The 26,271-nt window shown below is 42.9% G+C and overlaps 1 protein-coding gene across 2 annotated transcripts in view; it reads right to left on the bottom strand.

Annotated features, from left to right (window-relative positions):
• Positions 1-4,767: 4,767 nt before the first annotated feature.
• The window catches only part of pum1 (pumilio RNA-binding family member 1), a 22,326-nt gene continuing 822 nt past the window's right edge, over positions 4,768-26,271 (bottom strand). The window contains exons 2-23 of one of the 2 annotated variants that reach the window (XM_008331605.3): positions 22,117-22,289; positions 20,155-20,277; positions 19,464-19,532; positions 18,846-18,948; positions 18,495-18,688; positions 18,131-18,303; positions 17,762-18,026; positions 17,568-17,661; positions 16,741-16,839; positions 16,445-16,596; positions 15,505-15,643; positions 14,149-14,283; positions 13,612-13,908; positions 13,125-13,367; positions 11,109-11,379; positions 10,366-10,495; positions 9,826-9,960; positions 9,057-9,194; positions 8,204-8,329; positions 7,854-7,975; positions 7,509-7,701; positions 4,768-6,504 (exon numbers count right to left, since the gene is read on the bottom strand). In XM_008331605.3, coding sequence (XP_008329827.1) covers positions 6,373-6,504; positions 7,509-7,701; positions 7,854-7,975; positions 8,204-8,329; positions 9,057-9,194; positions 9,826-9,960; positions 10,366-10,495; positions 11,109-11,379; positions 13,125-13,367; positions 13,612-13,908; positions 14,149-14,283; positions 15,505-15,643; positions 16,445-16,596; positions 16,741-16,839; positions 17,568-17,661; positions 17,762-18,026; positions 18,131-18,303; positions 18,495-18,688; positions 18,846-18,948; positions 19,464-19,532; positions 20,155-20,277; positions 22,117-22,278 — 3,495 coding nt within the window. In that variant the 5' untranslated portion in view covers positions 22,279-22,289 and the 3' untranslated portion in view covers positions 4,768-6,372. Of the gene's footprint in view, positions 6,505-7,508; positions 7,702-7,853; positions 7,976-8,203; positions 8,330-9,056; positions 9,195-9,825; positions 9,961-10,365; positions 10,496-11,108; positions 11,380-13,124; positions 13,368-13,611; positions 13,909-14,148; positions 14,284-15,504; positions 15,644-16,444; positions 16,597-16,740; positions 16,840-17,567; positions 17,662-17,761; positions 18,027-18,130; positions 18,304-18,494; positions 18,689-18,845; positions 18,952-19,463; positions 19,533-20,154; positions 20,278-22,116; positions 22,290-26,271 lie in introns of both variants that reach the window. The other variant, XM_008331604.3, reaches the window with a different exon arrangement.

Raw genomic sequence — 26,271 nt, forward strand, 5'->3', positions numbered from 1 at the left:
CCGGGTTTTTTCTTCCGGAGGGGGCGCAGGCGCCGAGCCCCGCGACCGCCATCAACAGCCAGGGCAGCTTCATGGTCGGGGTGCGCGGGCACAGCCTCCCGGTGCCGCCGCTGCCTTCACCGGGTTCAGGGAGGTGGAGGGAGGAAACAAAAGCCGCCGCTGCTGCTGCTGGTGATATTATTACAGCTACTGCTGCTGCTTCTGTTGCTGCTGCTGCTTCTGTTGTTGCTGCTGCCGCCGCTTCTCTCCGCGTCCACGTCCAACTTCACAGAGCTCTGCTGTCTGTCCGACCATCCGCCTGTTTGAAGTCGGTGCTTTAATCCCGGGCTTCACGCCGCCGTCGCTGCACGGTGTGTGTGTGTGTGTGAGGCCTCTGTGTGTGTAGGTTTGTTCCAGTGAGTTTCAGTGAGAGAGACCTGGTAGTTTTGGTACCGAGAGACGACTGAGTGCTGCTCTCTCTCACCACACACTAGTCTCTCTCTCTCTCTGTCTCTCTCTGTCTCTCTCTCTCTCTCTCTCCTCCCCCTCTCTCCGTCGAGGGCAGGATGTTCCGTATGGCGACGCTGTTTGGCCCGGGAGTCTGGCAGGAGTGTGTGTGTGTATGTGTGTGTGACAAGAAGAAGAAGAAGAAGGAGGAGGGGGGATCTCCGCGTGCAAGGGCGAGGATGCCCCCTGCAGCTCATTTTTAGTCACCCGCAGCCTTATGGCAGCCCAAGACACACACACACACACACACACACACACACACACACACAGAACGGCCTCTACAGCTGTGTGGAGGACCACAGACAGATTGTTTCCTGTTTTGACAAATAGATCATTAAATCAAATTAAATGTTTACATGTAAATACACACATCCAGCACAAACACATTCACTAATTCAACAATGATCTGCTGATCTGAGACCAGTGACGACGTCATCAGCCCGCCCCTCAGCCCCACGGACACGCTGTGTATTTGACCTTTCCAGGTTAAAAACGATGTGGAGAACACCCATCATACCCTGGGGTATCTCTGTCCCACCACGTGACCATTTAGGTTTTAAATAAAGTAATGAAACGCCTCACCTAACCTCATAAATCTGAACTGTAAAAATCCACTTGGTGGTGATGTCTGAAAGTGATGAAGCTCCAGAAGAGAGAGAGTTATTGTCCTGTTAGGAAATTTGTTCCTGAAAAAGTCAGTGTTTTTATTGTCCTGTTAGTAAATTTGTTCCTGAAAAAGTCAGTGTTTAACTTCAAAAAGCTCTTAACAATGTGACAAACTCACACACACACACACACACAGCCCCACACACACACAGAGCCACACTAATGGCTGCTCCCACCATTGTGTCTATTCTTTCTCACTCAGGCGTTTCCACTCGGCCTCCCACCATTACACACCTTCACCTCCTGTTCTGTTGCCGAGACGTGATTGGCTGAGTCACGGCTCAGCCTGAGATGAGTTAGCTCACACCTTGGCCTACACAACAGACGCGCTGTCTTTTTTTATTTACTTTTCTATTCTCATTTATTTATTCAGTCAACGCTCGGCTCCGTAGCCTACTTGTGTCGCCTAGCAACCAGGGTGAGCCATTACTGGAGTGTAACATGGCAGGAGGAAACCATGGGAAATGACATGTCAAATGTAAATGACAAAAATAAGCCAATGACAATCAAGAGCTGTCGACCAAAGGAGGAATCAACTCCTCAGTTTCTGAAGAATAATTAGAGCAGAATCCAAAACTTTCCAGTCGATCTGTTTCGTGTCTTCCCCGTTTCCATACCCCAGGCAGGGGGATGATGTTTTGAGCTGTTTGTGCGCAGGTTAAGTCATAAGGTCAGGGGAGGATTCTGATTAAATTTCCTGTGGATGTATCGGCCTTAAGGCCCAGGGATGAACTGGATCAGGATGTGGAACCTGGACTTTTAAAAAATGTTATCCTTGTAAGGTATGGGAGTTTTGACATTTTCTCTAACGGCTGCTGAATACCAGCATCAATTTTTATTACCTCATTAAAGTTAATGTGTCATTTGATCAGAATCTGGAAAGAGCTCCAAACCAGGAGAAGACGTTGAAGTATGGAAGGCATATGGAGCTTCTTTTTTTCCCAGGTTTTAATTTTTAGCTTCGTAACTCTGTTCTACTGTAAGATACACACATTGATGAGAGACAGCTGTAGTCAGTGACCACGACAGACCATCATCAACAGTGTGTACTGCACTCTGTTGATAGGAGAGTGCCGTGCAGAAAATATAAACATATTTTGAAGACCAAACTTATGAGAGAAAAAAATCAACTTTGTTGAACTCAGTGACCCAAACCTGCGGCATCTCTGAGTTAAGGATTAGTCAGAGAAGTTTGGGGATTTTTCCAAATCAAAATTTGGAAAACACTTCTCAAAATAAAACATCTATTATGTCTGTGACTTGGCTTTGACACTTGACATTGCATACATTTTTTATACAACTTCTCCTGGAAGTTGCATCAAACCAAAGCAGCGATGGCAAATTGGGGCAAGTCCAGACACATCCCAACAAGACCAGACCTGAAGAACCCATTCATCCTTCTTCCAGCACTGAATGTTCTACAGGGTTGCTAGTGGAGAGGGAGTTAACCCCAGGTGACTCGGCAGAGAAAGGAGTACACCCAGGGGAAACCTATGGAGGCAAACAACCATTTAGACCCACATTCACACCAATGGACCACAAGAAGACACCTAAAGGTACAGGATGGTATCACCACTGACCACACGGTACACAGTAAGTACTAAAAAAAAGTGCATGCATATTGTTCGGTGCTGTAAAAATACATCACATCATCATCTACATAACGAGTGAGCAGTCGTCTGTGAACTCTCTGCTACGTTCACAGCTACATCCCTAAGTATCTGAAGATGCCTACGTCGTCCTGCAAAGTTCTGTTGGCAGCCCACGTTATTGTTAATAATTCAGTTGTTATAGTCGCAGTCAGATAAAACACTAAAGAAAATCTAAGGTCCATCTCGCAGCCTCGTACGTGAGGAATGTACACGCTGTATTCCCAAATAACTCCGCAATATATCAAATGACTGCAAAAGCAGCTGACACACAGTAAACACAATGCCTCGGAGCCTCCTCTGTGTCAGGGCCCAGACGTTGTTGCCCACTTTTTACAAGGCTGGTGGTAATTACGCCCACAGCCCACAGGGTTAATGAGGCTTCCTCGCAGCCTCAGCTGATTGCGCCGTCCAGGTGGTTTAAAAACCACTGTGGCTGAGCTGCCTTCACTTTCCCTGCTTTACTGCCACCAACACCACACCACACCCAGCCAGGCTTGTTTTTCAAAGTTATATCCTTGTCAGAAGTCCAGTCAGGCACTGCACGCTCCGAATAATGCTGGACAAGTACAAACAGGTTTATGTATGTCCTCTAGACTCCTTGAAAGATAAAACTAAAGGAGCCCGAGAGGGAAGGTGTGTTTTTACAAGATACCAACACGGACATGAAAGTGGAGTCTGATAATTTCCCGTTCTAAACATCTCAACCATTATTCAACTCAAAGGAATCATTATCTGCCTATTAGACTGCTGCGAACAGACTTGTCTTTATTTCCTCTTAAAACATATATTAGACTGCTGCGAACGGACTTGTCTTTATTTCCTCTTAAAACATTGTTTTTCTGTTTCCCCCACACCAGCTGTGATGATAAGAGGCTCTTATGTATAATTACCTAGAAGATGCAGCCAGGGATTGGTTTTCAAACTCCAAACCACCGCCGTGGTAACAGGAACGTTACACGCTGGGAGCACTCTTTGCCATAACTGGTCAACATTGTTGGGTGTCATGAGTCAGAGCCACGGCATGTTAAAGAGTCAGTCTCATTAATGAGTCACTTTCATGGAGAACCTGAGGCAAGGGCGTCAGCCTCCATCAGGAGCAGGCTAATGGGTAGAACTGGGTTACAGCCACGGGCCGGCAGGAGTCAAGTCAGCTATTGAAATTAGGAGCAAACCCAGTGAATTTGTTGGATAAATAAACAGGACAATATTTCAAAATGAATCATCCCCAGGAGTGGAACCCTAAATATGTTTCATTATATTCAGGAGTAGCTTTGTATAAGCAGGATTTAAAAATCACGGCAGAAGGACTGTTTGATGGAGGACCTCACATTCTAACACTGGGAAGGCTGGGATTTACAGCGTTAACCGTTGAATGTGCTTTGTACGGGCGGGCTGGTTGTGACAGATATGAAAATTTAGCTGACAGCTGTAAAACCAATCTAATGGACAGGCCACATTATTCAGTTCTGATCCAATTTTTTAACCACAGGCACTAGAATGGTTAGTATCTATAAATATATACATGTATAGATATTTGTAAGACTGCCATATGTAAATATATAGGCATGTGCATACAAATTCCATCTGCATTTATACTCATACATTATACCTCACATTTCATGCTATTTCATGATTTTTGCAAAAAAATCTGAAATAGCAATTTAGCCCCCTAGTGGGGTGTTAAGGTAATGTGCTACCAAAAGATGTAAAGTGCCATGACCCTAAAATAATGACAATATCTAAATATAAATACATGATTGGATATTAGTAAATAGAAAAAAAAACTCTTAACCAGTCTAGTGTTTTATGGCAGAGCTACACAAGTTTTTGGATCAGGATAATTATTTCCTCAAATAATAATGTTACATTACATATAAAATATATAGACTTCAAACCGATATAATACTGATCCAATGACGATCGTACATCGTAGCGTGCGTAAAATGATTCACACCTGAGGCAGTTAAATTTTCAAAGTTTTTTTTTGTTCAGTTTGGTTTCAAAATAAAGATCACACAATTGTTTAGAGACAATCTACAACAGGAGTTACAAAAAATAGTTGCCCAGGCAATAAGCATACACAGGTTCTGTTAACTATACACATATGGTTACAGGTGTGCTCGTAGTAAATATACACAAGGCTGCTCCAAATGTACACCGCGCTGTGGCGGGCGGCCTCTCTCACCCAAAAGGACATGAACAGTATGATACAGCACTTACAGCACTAGAGAAATGCCAAAAAACACAAGAATATCCTCTGTACAATCCGTGGGTTCAGCCATGAAAGTAGTCATGGAGAACTGAGGGGTCTGAGGTGGCTTCAACTGAGTCAAATTTACTTCTCCCGCCCAACCAGCAAAACTATACACATGACACATTACATGGGGCATTCCTTTATAAAAATTAAAAAAAGAAAAAAAAAACAAACTTCAACACAAATGGGAGAACACCACCAAGGCTAACAGAACATGTCCGATTGGGGGTCAGTGGGAGATGGATCTTTAAGTTAAGCAGTGATGAGATAAAGATAAAACCAAGCGTGGTGAATCTTTGTACAAGAACTACGCTGTATAGAAAGGGCCTTTCAAAACAAAATTTTGATATTACAATTTACAATATACAACAACTTATATGTCACAACCAAGGAGGTGAGAATATACACTGAAATGCACAGGGTTTTTTTTTCCTAAGATTTTTTTTTTCCAGAGTGAGATTTTTTTTTCCTTCTCATACCAAAAGGGTGGTAAAGCACTTTTACATTACAAGGGTTTACAAATGTACAATTATACAGTCAGAAGTATGTGGTCACTACTAGGATACATTATAGATACAGATTCAACATCAAAAACCAGAAAAAACTACAAAGTTTTATATATATATTTATATATATATATGCAAAGGTCTACACCAAGTATACACGTTATATTTATAGAAGCAAGACCAGAAAACGAAATCTCCCATGCTAAATGATCTGTCTGCTGGTTAGCTGATGGCATCGGTGTGTGTGTGTGTGTGTGTGTTTATCTACACCAGTGCGTTTATGTGCGTGTGTTTGTGTACGTATGTGTATTCATCTACGACTCTGTGAGGTGGGACAAGTTAAATACTCGTTCGATCCTATAGTGGTAAATAGTTAGGTTGGCGGGAAAAAGGGAAACTAGGATTGTGTTTGCAGCAGTAGCAAAATAGTTTCAGTTTTATCAGAAAGGATGAACTGGAGAAAATAAAAATAAAATTTTTTTTAAGGGAGTGAAGCAATTTTCTCCCTTCCTGCTCACTCGTTTACTCCCTGCCCTCCTGCCCTTCCTCCTTCCCTCCGTGGCCTAAGGTGCAGGAGGAGCAACCAAAAATCTACTCCTTTGGAGTTGTCATGGAAACAGGTTGCTCCATATCCTCACAGATTTGGAGGGTGGAGGTGGGCACGAGGCCATCCGGAGGGTCAAAGAAGGACAGGGCAGAACAGGGCGGGGCGGGGCAGGCAGACGAGGTGAAGATTAAAAGGGTGGGGGTCAAATCAGATGCAGACTTTCAAGCATAAGAGAGAGGAGGGGAGGGCGGGGGTCAGTGTTTACATGATGCCGTTGGGGGGGCCACACAGAGGACCCAGGTCAACGCCGTTCTTCATGTAGTACTTTTCCAGCTTGGCCAGAATGTGTTTTCCATACGTGTACTTCCTCAGGGTGGAGATGTGGGGCCGGATCTGTGCGGAGACGGGGACAGAACACAGACGGTCTGACATTTTCACGACAAATTCAAACAACACCACGGCTGGATTGTTAGACACCAATGCCGTTGAAAATCAATAGTGGCTGCAGTTTCAGCCGACTTTGGTGTCACTGCTGTAGAAACCAGCAACTTGGTGAGAAGGAAATTAGAGATGAAATATTTTTTTCTTTCACTGCTACAACAGTAAACCCTTCAACACATCATTCAAACATCATTCTGTGGTATCAAGTTTAAAAAAAAAAACACCCTGGGGCCCACTGCTCCTTACAACAAACTCAAAGCTACAATTAAGTGACTCACAATTATACAATGTGTTTTTAACAGTTACAGTCATTCAGACTTCTACAGATTACTACTTCACATTCTGGAATTTCTTTAAATTTCTTTAAATCAGATAACCAGAGAGAAAAGTCGCTGCAGTAGACAACAGATCAATTTCTCACCCACAGAGCCTGCGGTTTCAAACTCAAATTACCTGAGGGCTGAGGAGTCTAGACAGAACGGGACACACAACTGCAGTAACACAAAACTGGGAAGAAATAGTGCTGCTCAGAAGGTTTTTAACATAACGTTGTATGGTTGTTTTTGTCTCATCTTTTTGGTTTATTCCTCTGCTGTCAGACCTGTCAGGGCCTCTGCTGAATTATAAATATATTTACAATCAAACATCAATTCTTACAACTTGATTACATTCAACATTCAAACTGTTTCCTAGAGCGGTGAAGGCATCACTGTCAGTCAATGACTGCAGCATTACTCTGCTTCTGATTGGCTGGTTTAGACTACCAGAATTAGAATAATTCTTTTAGATGTTTTAGATGTTACACCTGTTAAACGTTAGCTCAACAGTTACCAAAAGTAGCTACAACTTGGCAATGACCTCTGACCTTTGGTGTTTACAGCCAACATGGAACCCATTTTAGGCTGCACTGAAAACTCAAGTAGTTCAGTTGTTATTTCTCCGTCCTCTCCACCTACCTTGTGCATTACGATCTTGCGCTGGGTGGGCTCAGCGACGTCGATCATCTTCTGTACCACGTAGTTGGCGTACTGGTCCTTCATCATGGTGTATAAGGCACTGTGGGGGCCCTCCGTCAGGCTGCACACTTCGTCTATCAGTACCGCTCGCTCAGCCCGTGACGCGTGGGTCACACACTTCTCCACCACATTACTAGACACAGTAAGAAATTTAATTAGTTAAAATTTTAAAACATTGGCAACAACAAGACCACAACAAGAGAAAACTGAGTTATTTAAAAAATATAGCAAAAATGGGGGGGTGGACAAAGGGTACAACATCAATAAACAGTTGTTGTTTTCTACCTGGCAAACTTGTGCTGGCTCAGTCCCAGCACATTCCCTCTGATCTCAGCCACGATCTTGCTCTTGTCCTCTGCTCGGCCGTGCTCTAAAACGTGCTGGATCACGTAGTTTCCGTACTGATCCTAAATAAAACACAGCCACACAGTCACACAGAACGAAAACGTGAGGAGGACAGCTGGTGCCTCTGACGTGGCATCAAACACAGCCAACTCTGAAGATGCGGAGGCTCAGAGAAGAGCTTTATATAAACCAATCTGACTGTAATTACTCTGGGGAGAAAATATACCTGGAGGAAGTAGAAAGGCAGCAGCGAGTTTAAGTTTGTGTGTGTGTGTCTGTGTATGCGATACCTGCACGAGCTGCTCGGTGTGTTGATGCAGCTCCTCCAGTATAGGCAGCGTCTGTTCAGGAAGGCAGTGTTCGAGGATGCGCTGAATGACTCTGCAGCCGTAAGGGTGAGTGGAGAGGGCAAAAACCTGAGAGACATGTCATTAGTCAGGGTTAGTCTAGTTTTCTGCTGCAGGCATTTTTTTGCAAAAATAAAAACAAATCAGACAAAAACTTTATACTTCCACTTATTTTATTTTTTTTATTTAATACCATTCACCAAGAAGTAAAATGTGACGCTAATGTACTTTAGCTCAAACTTTTCTCTCTAATGGCTCAGAGAGATTTAAAAAAAACAAAACAACAAATGATTATAAGCACTTTTTTTACACAGCTAGCACTTTCACTACAGAGGAAGGAAATCAAATCTCTAACCCCGCTTTCTGCTACACAAACAAATCTGGTCCAGATTGGAAAGTAAATCAGTGTGAAAAACAAAACAAAAAGCGTGAGGAGTCAAACACACACCAATCACGGCAACTGTCAAGACATTGCGGGTGACACCTCAGGAGTGATAACGTTTGATTTGTATTTAACACAGAGCGTTTATGCTAATGTAACATTTGGCTGGTGGAGAGAAGATGGCTGTAGCCACTGGGCTGAGGGTCTCTGTTGCCGTGGAAACGTACCCAGTGCCTGGAAAGGACTGACTTGGTACTTTGGCAGTGGCAATATGCTCACTGCCTCCAGGCTTCACTGTGTGTATGTATGTATGTGTGTGTGTGTTTGTGCGTGGATGTCAGCCAAGGCCTCAGCAGGCTTTCTGTGATTGAATGAGGAAATATTGTATGTGTGGGCGATGAGAGCGAAACCCACCTGTCCCTTAAAGGCGTCGATGATGAAGTGCAGCGCATGCGGCTGAACACACTCGATACACTTCTGCACCACGTGGTTACCGTTCTGGTCCTTCACACACTTCAGCACGTGGCCGTCCAGCTCCCGCACCATCTCGCTCTGCAGGGAGAAGGAGGAGGTGGCGGAGGAGGAAGTCAGCAGAGGGACGGGTAATTGCGTGAGAGCAAAATCAAATATGGCCCGGGAACATTTCCGGGACTTCATATTTTTCTGCGGCTCTAGGCCTTTGAACGGCTGCACTGAGGAAAATCCATCCAGCTCCGTCGAGGAGACAGGAACACTTGTCACTCTCTTGTACCTGATCTGAAAGTTCTGTTGACACTGGGCGTCATTTACACCTGCTGTTCAATCATTTGCATATAAACTGTGGCTTCATTCTCTGTTAGTGACGGAGAGCCTGAGAGAAACAGGCAGCTGCACATGGCAGCGCCGTGAAAACAAAAGCCATGACAGAGATGAAGAACCAACGTTCCGCCATGAGAACCGCACCGTTTTATTGATGCCATTTTCAGAGGCATTCATACAAATTAGTGAACCCCGCTGCAGAACACCGATATGCTTCCAAGTGAAGTATGAGAACAGAGATGTGTGATTTGGAACACCAATACTGGCTGAAGCAGACTAATTTGCAGAGTTATGGCACAATGTGTTCAGCAGTCGGAGGGCAAAGGTACAGTCTGTCGACGTTGTTTACACAGCCCTAACATCCAATGAGAGCCGGTGTACTCACAATGACCTGCTGGTCCGAGGGGATGAACTCCAGGGCCTTCTGGATGACCCTGCAGCCGTACATCTGCAGGGCCAGAGACAGGACATGACCTCGGATCCTCTCTGCCAGAGCCAGCTTCTGGTCCAGGCTTCCAAACTGGAAAACACACATTCAACAGAGTCGGTGATACACCAGTCAGACATTGATGCACAAGATAGACATTCACTTTGAAGACACACTGACCCATTATTTAATTAAGCTAACAGACTTTTGATTAACGTCAGGATGTTCCATCAGTATTAACTGCTGGGTTTTTAATGAATTTCTAACTAGAATCGACAAAGGGCCTTGAAGAAGACTTCCGTTTCTCTCATCTTTACTTTTTCTGCAAAAGCATAAAATATTTTACCCTTTTCAAATTTATGTAAACCATAAATATTTGAGCCTAAACTCATGGTTCCCACTATTAAAGGCTTAAATCCCTTGAGTTTTGTTATCAAATATAAAAATATAAAGAATAAACATCACCAACAGAGGCAGTAGTGGGCGCCTGCTACACACCTCAAAGAACTTCTGGATGACATAATTCCCAAAGACATCCACCATTAGCTGATAGGCAGCCTGCAGTATTTCACTGAAGACCAGCTGACGCTCCGCTGAACTGGCTCTCTCCAATTTCAACTGGATAAACCTGTGAGAGACAGAAAGAAAAGAGGGCTTTTCATAATTGTTCCTGAGCTTTTGAGAGGGTCTTCAAGGAGTGCACAGCTCACCCTGGTAGGGAGGGAAGAGGCAAAGGCAAAGAAATGAGCACACATCAGAGAGTGACAGAACAATAAAGTGATACAGATGTACATGGACAGGGGAGACACAGTACGCCTCCCTAACCTGAGGGAAGAGATGGAGACAAAAGGAGGTGAAGTTCAGAGTCTAGCAAACACAGAGGGAGTTGAAAGAAGCAGGCAGTCTGTGAGGTGAAGTGATGGATGCCAGGCAGAGAGAGATAAAAGCCACAGTGATGCTGCAGAGAGCGAGGAAAGGAAATGTCTGGAATGTGCAGACTGGACGTCATTGTGTATTAATAGATTGCTTTGGAAATCAAATTTGCATTTGGGGCTTTGCTGGTCCGGCCCAGACAGTCCCAGAAACCAGGACCCCAGAGTTTTCTCCAGGGATTGGGCTGTCTGTCTCACAGCAGATGGTTTGCAAAAATTCTTAACTTTCATATCAAAAACAGAGAGGGAAGTCATTTCTCAGTGACATATTTCCCCAGAGAAAACCAAAAACCGAGACCATTTGAGTACCTGCTGCCGTGCTGGTCCTGGCTGAACTCCATGATGTGGCCGGCGATGTCTCTGAGCTGCAGGTTGGGGTAGCGGTTGTTCCTGAAGTCCTCCAGTAGGCGGCTGCGGCCAGAGGGCATCACGTCCGACATGCCGTAGCGTAGCCGCGACGACGGGAACAACTGGCTGCTGGGAGAGAAGAGGGAGGAGCCTGAACTGGCGGCACTGCGGTATTTGGCTTCCGCTCCTGGGGCGGCAGAAATGAAACGCCCGCTGCCGTTGGTCAAGCCTCCTGTGGGGTCAGGACAGAGAAATGATGACTACAAAGTGAAGACCTCCAAGACGGTGACTGCTGTGGATATTATTTGAGAAATCAGAACCCATTTCATACAAGTACTTAAGTCACAATGTCACTGCTTCAGTGCAGGTGTGTGCCTGTTCCTCAGCCATGTTTAATACACTCTGAAATAAGCAGCCCATGCTGTAGATCAAGCCGAGCCATTCATCATTCCCACATCACGACTGACCAAAATGAATATGGATGTAATTGCTTTTGTCACTTTGTTGGCGAGGTGATTAATCTTACTTAGACGGGAGTACTTGGCACCGCTTCTCGTGCTGTCGGGATTAGAGTTTCAAACTGTGCAAAACACATTCTGGGTGGGGCGGGGGTGAGGGGGACGAGTGGGTAGCACAACTGCAGTACAAAAAAAAAAAAACCCCAAACCAACCAACTACTTCTGTTTATAATGTTTTAACATTAAATATTTACTTTTCATTTTTGTGTTTTACTGCCTGATGTTTCATCTCAGACACCAGAGTGTGTCCTCGTCTTCTCTTTAGCCAAATGCTACAGATGCTCTACAGATGAGCTGTGATGAAGCCATTGTGTTTTGTTTTTTTTGGCTGACCATAGCAACATGTTCACCTCTGGAAAGAATGATTTGTTACTTAAGTCTGTCAGTAAAACCACACATGTAGAGTCAACCAGGAGGTAATAACCAATTACATTAAATAATCAACAAAGAGTTTTGTTCTTTCAACAGCTTAATGGCTACTCACACTAACACAGACAATCCACTGGAGGCAGAAGAGGATTACCGTCACCATCTCCATGCACTTTCAAACACTCACTTGCTATTTTGAGAGCATTCATACTGACAAGTGATGCACAGAGCAATGCAGAGTATTCAGAGGATGCACTTAGAATGGTCAGCTGAGCGTAAAAATGTGGGACACTTCCCACCATTCATGATGTCATCTTGACTACACAGGAGCAGAGAGCGCATCACTGGACTTGTGACCTTTATAAAAACTGTAGGAACATTCATGAAACCAGGCAAGTCCATTAAAAAAAAAATTAAAGAGTAGTTTTCAGTAGAAACTGTAGAGGGTGATAATTGGGGTAGTACTTTTAGTGAAAAGTAGTTTAATTTCACACTAGACGTCAGTTCCTTGAACTAACGTTTACGATCAAAAGCCAAACACTGGTAAAATAATTATTAAAATAAGGTGACATGCCCATTTCTTCTCACTTGTTTTCATCTGCAGTGTAAAGACAACATGGGTTGGTGCTGCTGCCTAAAGTTAATGATGCCAAATATGACACCTGGAGAAACCATCATTTCAAAACTCAAAGAGATTCCTTAAATTCTGACAGGTTTCTCAGCAGTCTTAAAAATGTGATTTATGTCACTTTATATATCCGTCTAAAGAATCATTTTACCAATATTTTAGCTCAGATTTCAGAGTCATTATGATATGTCAGCTTAGTCTTCTATGTAAAAACAATGCCTTGTGCAAATCTACTGTCACTTCTCTGCTTTTTGATTCTCTTGGTGATAGTAATTTATTGCAAGAAAAAATGGCAACCGTCACTGTTTATTTTTTAAAATCTGAGCTGCAGTAACACACATTTGTTCACTAAAACTAGAAAAAAAAGGCAAAACTTCAGAGAGAATAGAGAGTTTCCAGAGAGAATAACCAATCAAAGCTTTTTAACAACCTATCAATCACTGTAATCAACCGAACACCTACCCAGATTAAGGTTGGATGAGGAGCTGTGATTAGACAAAGAGGGTGGAGGGGTCAGGGAATGGGAGGGACCCTGGTTTGGCAGTGGCATTCCCACAGGGCCTGGAGAGGGACTGAAGCCCAGGGTTCCATTGTAGAAGCCTCCGTGACCGATGGGGGTGAGGCTGGACGGCGTGCGTTTGTACAGCTCGTTGTTGCCTGTCAGGGAGTCCCGTCTGGATCCGCTGCCTCCGCTAGAGTTGGCCACTAGAGGGAGCCAAAGACAACGAATAAGAATGTGCATCGTTCATTAAGTATTAATCATCTGGCTGAATATCACAAGCCAATTATGATGTAGCATTTAATGAAAAAAAAACTTCTGTAATTAATCATCAAGGTAAGTGTGGATAAATCGTTTTATGATTCATTTTTCTCTCTTTAAAAAATGAATTACATAAATAAAACCTTCTAAAACAGCAGTAGAATTGAAGGTAATGCAGTCTCAGTGTACCTGCAGTGCCAAAGCCTCCTAGAGCCCCCAATGTTGCACCCAGGGAAGAGGAGGCAGGCTGGCTGAAGCCCAGTGACGCAGAGCCAGGTCCAGGCTGAGCAGAGCCTTGTGAGAAAAGAGAGGAGCTCTGGGAGGAGGAGCTGAGGGAGGAGGATCCGTAGAAGGAGCTTCCACCTAGAGCACCGCCGGGGCCTCCCTGCTGCTGAGGCTGCTGGGACTGCATGGCACGGAACGGACCATTGGCCCCACCACCAAGACCACCGTTGGCACCACCTGCAGATGCTGCTGCTGCTGCAACTGAAGGACAAAGAAGGGAAAAGTGAGGGAGGTTTTGCCCAATCAATTTGTCAGTGTAGTTTTTTTCCAACACTATAAATAAACACACTTTAACTGATGTTCAACACAACATAACATGGGGACATTATGACAGAAGCCTAAACAGTTCAATCTCCTAATCACTTAATTGCACTTTCTTACACAGTGTGTTATCACTCTGTGTTCCTGTGGACGTTCCTGTTTACGTTTAAAAAGTGTTACCTGCTTGTGCTGCAGAGGGAGATAAGATAACTGAGGCAGGGGCCATGAGGCGGACAGGGCCGCTCCTAGCTCCAGTGTTGACCACCAGGGCCCCTGTCTGATCATAGTAGGCAGCGGGGGCCAGGACTGGATAGCCTGGAAAGAAAGAGCAGAATGGAATATTTAAAAAGAAAAAAAGAAGTGGATTTTAGCAAACAGTACTTCCTCTATATCAGTTGTTCTTTAAGATTATACTTGTTTTTTAATCAAAACTTAAATTTAAAAACATTTTTAATCACTACTTTAACCAATTGCTGACTGGCCTAAGCAGATGGGCTGCAAGTGAAAGACTGGACTTTACAAAATACCATGTTCCTCTGGCAGAAACAGCCTCATTACACGTATTTATAGCTTTACTGAGAAGACATAAAAGGCACGAAAGAAGTAGAATTGAACATTTTACTTATGGGGACCATAAATAAAATTAAAGAACTGCCAGTATTAAATCAGTGCCCATTCAAGAGGTAGAACGGCTGAAGGCATTTCCTAGAAATATCCTTTGTAGTAGGCTACTAGAAGGGCAGTCTTCTGCAGGAACTCTTGGCACCTGCACCAGGTTCTTTTAATACTGATTAAATAACCACGCAAGAGTCTGCTGTACATGATGTGTTTTGCCTTCAAAGCCTTCAACATCTGATTCTGGCAGGAGATGTGGTTGTTTGTTCTTTCCCAGAGCTCAGTGCACCGACTTCTGTCCGTCTCTCAAACGGAACAGCGAGTGAAAGAAATTTAAGACGACCCCTTGTAATGCAGCCAAACAGCCAATTAGAGTGAGGACATCATATTTATGGGTAATATAATAAGCTGATGCTGTGTCACTGATGTTACATCTCAATTTGTATAATTGAATTTTGAAAACCGAGCATCATGCCATGATGACGAAGTCATGTTACAACAATTAGTTGTGATTACTGACATTGAAACAGCTGGAAGGTAATAACAGGGCGTCAGACGTTTGAACCAGCAGTCCTTCAAATGTAGATGGAGGACTAGCCGGGTCTTGTGTTCCCACTGAAGCCTACGTATATGATGTTGTAAATGTGTTGACCTGGTAATAAACCAGGTCAAAACCTGCCTCCTCTGCGAAACTTGTGACGTCAGTCTCATTTCATTGACGTAGAAGTCAGATTACTCTGAACAAAAATATTCTGGGTACATGTGTAATATTAAAGACCAAGATTGACAGCAACTTTAGGCACTCTGGACTAGACCAGCTTCAGATCAGACCTGTTCATTTATGATATTAGCACCAGATTTACAGCAGACAGAGCTGCAGTCCAGGGTGTGACTGGCTGTTTGATGGAGTGTCAGACTCACCAGGGACTCCTGCTGCCAGGCCCTGACCAAAGGCAAGAGCCGAGTTGACTGCCGCCGCCGCCACCAGCTGGTCATTCTGCTGCCCCTGTTGGCCTTGACTGGGGGTCAGAGGTCTCTGGTTGCCCCCAGCGCGCATGACCTTTACAAATTCAAAAGGAAAACAAACATCTGAAGATCCATAATTTTGCGTAGTACAACAATTCAATCCAGAGAAGCCGTGGTGGTCAGCAGATGTGAGACTAGAAATGGGTCTGGGGGAGAAGGCCTGAGCTACATCAACAGAGTCCATCATGTTTACAGCATGTTCCTGTTATCTATTTATCCTGTGTTTGGAAAAGGGATTTTAACCCACCTTTGATCTTTGTTCCACAGATTATTTTATCAACCTTTGATCCTTGCTCCCCGTATATTACAGTCTTGTCATTTTATTATCAGTCCAAGCTCACAGTTCCATATCTTTTGTGAATGTTTTCCTCACAAAGGTGTGGTGTTTTAAAAACACATAATACAGAGGCAGGACTCTGCCATGGCCATCTAAAGTTGGAACATAATTATAGCCCAATTAGTCGACGTCCCAACTGTTGTTTTTTATGTAAGATACACACAGGCTTCCCATGTGAACAGTCAGGCCTACGACGGAGAACTTAATTAGCAGCTTTACCCCAGGGGCAAGTCAAGTCCATATGAATCAAGGGTGGGAAATGACAAGTCGTACTCTGAATTATAACTCCAGTCTGCTACAGTAACTGCTGTTTTAATGCTAACAGATTTCACAGAAAGTGTTTGGTCTTGATTAACAGCTTCAGGTCGTCCTCAACAGAACATGTCACATTTGTCAAATAGGATTCCACTTTAAGATATTAAAAGTCAGTCTATTGTTAGCAGTTCATGTGCGAAGTGGCAGCGGGCAGAATGAAGTACAAACAAAATAAAAACTGACCTGCTGCTGGTGCTGCTGGTTCTGCTGGCCTTGGCCTCCTGCCTGCTGATTGGCTGAGCTGTTGGCTGCAGCAGCTTGCTGCTGAAACAGGTTGGCAGGGTAGACACCCCAAGGGGTCACTCCATAGTACTGGGGGGGCATCACTGCCGGGCCTAAACACAAACAAGTATGCAAAATAAATAAATAACAACTGGTGAGACAGAACTGGCAGGAGTTAAAGGTACTTTATATCCACGGTTTTAGAGAATCATGGGAAACACAGGGCCACAGCTTCAGACACAATCTGGATGTCTTACCCAGAGTAGCAGCTGCTGCGAGGCCGGCCGCATAGGGGTCTGTCCCAGGCGGTGCAGCACTGATGATGTAAGGGTTGGGCACAAACGCTGGGGCCAGACCTGCTGGACCAAAGAGGTGAGGACAGAGAGAACTTTACATCACACACTGGACTTTCTTCAAAACCAAACATGTAACTCAATGCTTATACTGTGTACCCATTCTTTTGTTGTGTTCAGCATCGTCTGTCTTAAATTAAAATGTATTTCTTAAACAGGAATATTTAAAACCTTGTTGTTTGTAATAGAGTATGCAGTATGAGACGTCTCCTCTTCAAATAATGCAATATTTTGTCCTCTACTAAGTATAAAAACTCGTATACTGCATCACAAAAAAACTTAACTGAAAACAAAACATACCCTGGAATTTCCAACATTGTTCTAACACGTGGTTCAGACACCACATGACACAAACTAAACCCTTACACAGAAAAATCACTTACTCACACGCCCATAGTTACATTTTAATGGCTACACATCATCCATTTTTAACATCATCCAGCCTTGTATAGTGATGTTTGTTTGGCACTGAACTCCTTTACTTTCTCCAAGGTGATGAACTGCAGCTCTGTGTTGTTACTGTAAGTGCATCTGCTTCAGTAAACTTTACTTAATATTTTAAACTGCTACATCATAAGGCCTGTAGTGCATTACAGATCACCTCTAAATATAGTTTTTCTGGTCACAAGAGGTAACTGATGGTGTGACCAGGTTGACTACCATAACATAATATATTTAAGGTCGAGATTGACATTGACGGTTTATGTAAAAGTGTCATCACACACACTGACCAATGTGAGGCTGCTGTGCAGCTGCCAAAGCGTACTGCTGCTGCTGAGCTGCCGTCAACTGCTGCACGGCCAACGCGTTGTTTCTCTGAAACAGCTGCAAGAGAAGATGATCCAGGTCAATCTCTCTTAAATGTCACTAATGATGATGACCTCCAGCCCCAGAAAGATGTCGGAGGAGGTGGTGCTGCTCTCACCTGCTGCTGGTTGGTGTAATCAAACAGACCCACAGTGGGCGCAGAGTCCATGGGCATCTGGGAGTTGTAGTCAAACTGAAGTGGCTCCATCACAGACTCCATGGGGTCCATGGTAACACCACCCTGTTCTACACCAGAGAAATCCTCAGGGGGCTTGGGGCCTCCTCCACCTCCGAGGGGGTTGAGGCCATCGGGGCCTACGCCTCCAGGACCACCAAGCAAATCCCCCTCTGGACCAGGGGCCGGCATGCTGCCTGGGGGACGACTGCAGGCACGAGAAAGGAGAATTCTTCTTTTAACAACAACAACAACAACTCTGTGTCAATCATCGCAGCATCAAACTTTATCTTTTTAATCACAAAGTTTTACCCAAACTCTTTAACATCCACATCCAGGCCGTTCTGCACCGGCAGTCCATTTGGGTTGATGACATCATTGATGACATCAGCTTCAGACTCTGTCAGTTCCTTGAGTTTCTCTCCCTCAAACGCTGCCTTGGGCTTCTCCCTCTTCTCCTCCTCCACCTCTCCATCCCTCTGGCCCTGTGTGATTAGCAGGAGACAGTAAATGTAATTGATTTGGTAGAAAACAGACTAAATTGTGCCCATGACACAACAGTGACATCAGTGCGGGAGAAAAAGAAGTAAAAGAGTCAGTGGTAGAGGCCTGGTGTTTACTCTGGTTTACACTGGTAGTATTGAACAGTCGTGAAGGTAATGTACATGAGACTTACATATGGCCCTTTTCGAAGGCATGGATCCAGTTTGTCAGCGGGGGAGGAAGAGAGCACGTACTCCACCATACTAACTCCCAAACCTCCACTCTCAGACCGTGGGGACATCACTGAGCCGACCCCAACTTCACCTCCACCGTGGAAACCCTGTCCCGGCCGACGGGACACCATGATTGGCTGAGACACGGAGTGATCTTCAGTGACAGAGGAAAACATGGATCATATGTGAAATAACAGTTGACATAACAGTACACATGGGGCTGTCTTTTCAGGTTGAAATATTACAAAATTAAGTAAGCAGTTACAGGCCTGCTGTCTGTAACTGCTATAAATCCCAGACTGGTTTCATACCTGAGGCACCCCATGCACTGTCCCTCCACTGGTCCAGGAAGATTCCCTTTGGTCCATCCTTCCCAGGGTCATCGGTCTCCCAGAACTTCTTCCCTGTTAGTAGCTGCTGCACAGGTACAAGACAACAGATGGAGACATGTCAGAACTGAAAATTGGAATATAATGTATATTATAAACAATGAAAAACAATGTAGTGTAACATATTGAGGACACAGGTCCAACATTACACGGTCACTAACTGAAGACAAAATGTTTACAACATGTCAACAGCCAGTTGGACCAGCTTACAATAAAAAGCATCTCAGCTCAGTCTCTTTACACTTTTCACAGCTTTGTTCCATCAAAACAAAGAAAACAGTTCATTCCACTTAAGGCAACAACACCTTTTGAATGAACCTGTTTTGTCTTTTCTTGCGAGTCTGAGGTTCTGCAAACACACAAATATAAATAGTTTATTCTGTCAAGCCATGGGGCCTATCTGAAAGGAGGTTCAATCCATTGTTTACAGACCTGAAGGGTAATTTAAATTCAATTTAAACTCAGGAGTGTCATATTGTAAACAAACTGCAGCCTGGTTTCCATATAAACACCTCAGTACAACTTCAGCTTATGTCTCACCTCTCCCATTGCGCGTCCCTCCAAAGCCAGAGCCTGAAAGTCATGGTTCAACTCATCCATGGATCGAACCTTCAGAGGAGAGTTGTATGAGACACAGGTCAAAACACTACACGTTTTCCACTAGAACTTATTTAATCAGCTGCGGCAGGTCATCCCAGCACCGTTCTCTCTCTGTGTCACAGTCAGTTTTGGTTTGGAAATAGTCTGTCAGTGATGTTCAGCAATGCTCATAAACATTGCCATTACCAAATTGAAACCAACTTCAGCCAATGAGTTAAGTACTTATAACCTTATTAAGTGCTAAGCTCGCTGGACTGTAATAACGTCAGACACTTTTCAATGATAAACTGTCACTGAGTGTCACCCCGTGGGTTGAGACACTTCAGGATATAAACTATTTAGATAACAGTAATGTGTGGTAGTACTAATTAAGGAGCGACGGGCTGCAGGAATCCTGGTGTTATAATCATACACAGTACAAAGACAGCTGTGTTTATTAATAATTAATTTGAATAATGTTTTGCATGACAGCAGTGTGAATAGCTGTTAGATTTAATGTTGGTACCAATACTGGACTGACATCAAATGTCATTAAAATACATCAACAAGTTTAGGTTTACACGGAAGGATGTCACAAAGTTAAAAAAACAAAAAAAACAACTGTTGTTGTCCAACAGCGGCCCATACACACCTGGCTGTCGTGGATGTTGTCTCCGGTGGGCCAGCGATGTTTGCCAGGCTGTTCGCCGTGCTGCCGCTGAAAGAAGTAGTCGACCATGGCATCATCCTGGGAACGTCCAGCACCCGCCACACCCTTGGAGACAAACACAGCATGAACACACATTATCCTGAAATTACTGGCAACATCGACAAGCAGAGTATCTAAGCAACAAATGAAGACACGGAAACACACACAAAAAACAATTATAAATAATAAAAATGATGATAGGTTTGCTGCCCCCGAGCACGATCAAATTATCACATTTTTGTCTGATGACATCTTTGACAGCCTTGAGGAAATCAGTCACTTGCACTTTCAAAACTTGCTGCAGTCATCAACACATCAGTGTAGGTTGAGATATTTCAACCACATCCTTTCTTGTAAAAACTCATCCAAACAGAGGCCACAGGTTGTTTTTTTTAAATAACATGGTTTGTACGACTTCCTCTCACAAACGTACGTAGAGTAAAAAACAAAATTCCCCTCTTGTCGTGAGTCAACATCCATGGAATTAGGTAGAAGTACTCATTTGAAAACAAGAAAACAGGAAGTCAACCCAACTGGACCTCATTCTATTTAATCAGAGTAAGTGGAAGTGCAAGTGAATTATTGACATTGATGCACAGCACACCATGGAATTTGTCCTCTGTCTTTAACCTATCACCTTAGTGAGCAGTGTGTGGGGACAGTGCTATGCTGGTGGATTCAAATCTGCCACTCTCTTCACCACCAGGACACCACTGCCTCTCATTCTTATTAGGTGGAAGATTTTTCTAGGAAGTTTCATTATGAAGGAATGACACTACTTTGATCTGGCTTGATTTGATTTGATTTTCTCTCTGAGTTTAAAGGCCTTCAGGGCACGAGAGGGAGTGTTGAAATATCAGTGTTAAAACCTCTCTTCAAATGCACCTCAGAATGTCTGACACCGTTTGCTGAAGGAGAGGTTGTTGGTGCAATTACTCCTTAAATCTCCTTTCAATCAATCAGTTAAATGTAAGTGCCTCTAGCCTGAAAGACAGTGTGTCTAACAGCGTACTAAGAGGACCAATATGACAAATGAAGTCAAATGTTTAGTACTGAAGTTCTAGTGATGGTATATACCATATAAGTGTTTGTATTACTTTTTATAATTATGATTTAATACAATCTGTATTGTATTTTTGCAACATTTCTTACCTTTAATGACCATACACAAAATAAACCCTCCAATCCAATCTAAAGAAGTCAGGTAAACTACTGCTAGACCAGCTGGATCATTAGAGGATTTAATACAACAAATATACAGTCTGAGACTTCAGACTATAAGACGATTATAATTAGTCACATTTATGGCACCAGGGCTAATGCTCACAACAGCATCGGCTCAAGTTGGCATTAAATAAGAGCTATCAAGACAAAAAAAAAAAGTTTTCTCACCACAGCACATGACACCTCTCAACTACAAGACCATGAAATCTAAATTAAAGTACATTTGGTCAATTATAACTAATGGTTTCCACCAGAAGATGTTTGAATCTTTAAACAGGTTAGTGACCACAAACAGGTAGCCGTTCATCTTAGTCACTTGACTGATTGATCAATAAAGTGAACAATTACTCAACCAAAGCTAATTATGTTTGTACTGACAGTTAACTCCATCACTCCTAGAAACGTCGAGCAAATCTATGCTGCTGTTCCATTGGATAAAAAAAGTGTGGAACACATTAATAAATAGAGCAAAGTTTTACAAAATCATATAATTTAAAATATTTTTTCTATTTTTTATTTTTAAAAAGCTTTCTTTTTAATGCTTAATGGCAAATGGCACAGTTAGATCCATCTAATTCAGGAATAAAAACTAAATTAAATGTGACAATATAAACAGCAAAACTTTGGAACGACCACAACTGTCTATGAAATACGTTCAGGTGTAAATGACGTAAATTTTACCTGCTGGCTGGGGGGTGTGGCCTGTGGGGTGTGCCCAGTGGGAGGGGCGTGTCCTCCGCTGCTCAGCACCACGGGCATGCTGGGAGATGTACTTCTATGGTGGGGGCTGAATGAATCCTGCCAGAGCACTGCTTTCGTCTTCAACACACACACACTGCTCATTCCACCACAGCCTGTCCAGAGAGAAACACACTGTTAAACACACTAATGTTTAAACCATGTTCAACAGTAACTCTCACTTTATACTTTTTCAATATTGCCAGAGAACTGGATTTTTTTACTTTACGCAGCAGTTTCAATCTATGGGCATGTGGACTAGTTGCAGCCTGAAAACTCACTATATTTGGCCCAAACTTAGATGTAAACTATAATTACAATAAATGTGATCATCAAATCTTTTAAATCTCACACTTCACTACGGGGCAAAATTCCAGAAAGAGACTTGTGAACACAGGCAGGAGTGGCTGTTTTGTTTCCACTGACTTCACCCATATAGTCTGGGTATAATTCCAACTGCATGGACTCCCTGGACAAAACTTTACCCCCAATTTGACCCGTGTAGCGTATTCTGCTTGAACTTTGTCCAAAGCCCTATGAAGACTAAACACTGACGAAAGACGACGTGCTAAACTGCTGACTATGAACATGGGAGTGAGTCTACTCCCGACCATATCAGCATTGACAACAGACAATGCAAGTATGGAGCTGAAGAAATAACCAATGCAATGGTTTACCTCTTGTTCCACCACTGCAACAGGTTAATCATTGCCTCTGCAGTTTTCTATACTGCACTACTCTGGACCTAAAGATAAAGAACGTGGTACTCTTGTGTAAATACAGATAACGTTTTTATCATTTCAAACAGGACAGGGACAAGAAACAGGCCCCACCAGATTTGGAAAAATGTGCATCGACAAACAGTATGTCGACAAACAATTAACAATTAACTACCCGTTGATTCAGTTTGAAGTACTGGAACAATGTGGAAATCACAGCACTGTCCTAAAATGCCTCTTTATGACTGTCCAATCACAACAGTACTGTTCCTTTATTTTTATGAGGGGAAAGTTTTATACAGGTCTGAAGTTTTTTTCTTGTTTTGTTTTTTTCCACAATGCATAGCAAACAGACTTCCCTGAGTGTATACAGCACAGTACAGTATACTGTAGTGAGTTTAATTCTTGCTGAGACAGCTGTATCTCAGCCGGTTACAGCAGACAGCAGAGGCCCTTCATCCAAGCTTATCAGTAGAGGATCACTTTACCAGCCCTCACTTACTTGAAAGCAGTCTGATTTGTTAGGTTAATTGGAGTGATGTCTCATTTGCCTGAGGATCTGCATATTCCACCACAGAAGAGCATTAATCAAACAAAATGTTGCATAAACTGTCACACTATCAGCTTTATTTTAATAGTCACTCTTACACACGTGGTACACAACATTTTGCTGCAGCCATACGAGGACAACAATATTTATTTGCATGGTAGGATAATGTGGCAAGCTGACAATAAGAGCAAATGAGGAGGAATTTGTACATAAATGCTTAACAATCAACAGTACAGGACAATGGTATTTTTTTGGAAATCAATATAAGGTACACTCTACACCAGGGGTACCCACACTTATTTGCCGTGGGAGCTACTGTTCAAATAAACGGCCTCAAGTGATCTACCCACCTTGAAAATGTTAAATATATATTCACTCATACACTGAATACTGTAAATAAACATCACCTTCATGAAGTTGGTTAAACAGCAAATTTAAATCATGTGACTGTTTGGTTTGTGAAGATGACCTGATCCTGCTTCCTTTTTTAATATAAATTAATATATTCTTAACACAACAGTGTTGTTAACTTAACTTCTCAAAATACACAATTCTAAGAAAAATAAACATACTGGCACAAAATATTGATTATTAACATTTTATTTTAAATGTTTTAATTTAGAATTGAAAAAAGAAGCATTTCCAGTGCAAAAAGCACAGCATGTACTTTTACTGTGAGAAAATGAAGTACATTTTCTGTTTTCATGACCAAAAATAACTCTTGCTAACTTAAAAAAAATAAAATAAAATAGAACAAGCGTACACCGTCCCAATCCAAAGAAATATTTTTAATTTGTATTTTTCCCAATTCAAAGAAATATTTTTAATTTGTATTTTTTTATTATTATTCAAGGCAACTCATAACTTTTTATGTTGAATTATGTACACAAATAGAATTTCTGGCAAGAGACCTAAAGGAAGTCTAAATTCTTTGCAGGATATTTTTGTTCAAATGCTTAACCGAGTACTGATTTGCATACATTTTGAGGGACTTTACCACATGGAAACGTTGCCAGCTTTTGTAGTAGGAACCATTTAAAATAATCACTTTCAGCTCGTGTCTTGTTCAGGACTGGCAATCATTACAGGCTTTTTAATGCCCATTGCTTTCTCTGACAAATTAGGGTGTATGAATCTTGCCCAAAGGTAGCATTCAACTCAAATGGGTTCAAACTTGGACGAATGACCTGGAAGATAACTTTGCCCAATACAGCAGACCAGAAAGAAATTGCTTTTGGTGTACTCCCTCCTTCAGAGCAGACCACCACTAGTTTTTTTTTGTTTTTACTTGAGATGACATTTGTAAAGGAGTACAAAGAGGAGAAGAACAACATATTTTGACAAGGAAGACTTGTTATTATAATTTGTAATTGCTGAGGAAACAGTTTTTTTTTAACTAGGTAGCATGTTTACCCATTCTACAACTATTATTAGACACACCCACTCCAAATTCTGCCCAATTACACAATGAATGGCAGACGCCGCATGAGAAAACAGTTCTTCCCGGGTGATGCACCAAGTACATGATGCGTAACTCTCAACCAAGGAGAAAAAAAAAAGATGTCAATCTTTCCTTGAAGCCTTGGGAGACAGGATACATTTTACAGTTCTTGCCGTGTAAGAACCATAACACTTAGTGCTTTGGCACTGCTTTACCAACCTGGGATATGGGTCAGTGTTAGCCAACCCAGAACCCACCACAAGCAGATGATAATCCTATCACTTCTCGACTCTGGCTGCTTGTTTCCAATTCTTTCCAAGTATAAAGCACATACACAAATGCTTGGTTGTTGTCGACAGTGGACAAAGTAACATCTCTGGATTACAGTCACAGGAATATAATTAGTACTTTACAACCTCTCTGTTTAAAATAACCTGTTACCCATCAGTGTCCCTACAGGGCATGAGGAAATTACAAGGGCTATTTCTTTTTCTTTTTTTTCCACTGGTCCATTCAGTAATTACATTATAGTCAGAGTCGATCTAACACATTGAATCTTTGAGCTTTCTGCTCATGTCTGCTAAAAATCCACCGTGCAACACACCCCCTCAGTACAGGCTGACAACCATGATTTGACCAACTACACAGTCCCAGCAGATAAAACCAGGACTGGTGTCTATTCGTGTCTCTTTCACGAGAAATTAAAAAAAAAAAAATCTCCTACAGCAAAGCATTAGGGAAGGGAGAGAAACACCCGGAAATCCACAGCCAATGTGGCTACTCTCCAACGCTTTAGGCGCACATAGCTTATTATCATTAATGCAACGACTTTTCCTCAGTATCCGGAAACAGACAATACCCTCCAAAAATCTAAGGCGGTTAATCATTATTCAATACCGGTGATCAATCCACCGCATACCGGGCACAGGCAGGGGTGTGACAGTAGTAGGTAACCTGCAGAGCTAGCAGGAGATAACGTGAAGTGTTTCAGAGCACACCGAATATTTCTGTCCCGCCACACATGACATACAAAAATTACACAAAATATGAGTGTTTTTTTTTTCACGAAATGGGTGATCAAATATCGGGAGTATGTTTTGTTTACATGCATGTGTCTTCACTCATGCCAAGACTGGGCTGTGTTATAGAGGCTTCGCTGCCCATGGCTACCAACAATAACACGGCCTCCGACTCAAGCTTTGCCCGGGCAAACCAGAGGCTAGACACGGGTTGAACACAGAGTTTATACTGACGACAACCCCGCCGCAAAATTACTGTATTGAGAATAAAAAACACCCGAGTGTCTCGGGGTGCCGGCCGACTTTGCATCCCTGCGGGTCCCCGTGACGGGGATGCTAACAAAGGCCCGAGAGCTGTCTGTCTGGAGG

This window comes from Cynoglossus semilaevis, chromosome 18, assembly GCF_000523025.1.
Source record: "Cynoglossus semilaevis isolate Cse_v1.0 chromosome 18, Cse_v1.0, whole genome shotgun sequence".
In the NCBI taxonomy this organism is placed as follows: domain Eukaryota; kingdom Metazoa; phylum Chordata; class Actinopteri; order Pleuronectiformes; family Cynoglossidae; genus Cynoglossus; species Cynoglossus semilaevis.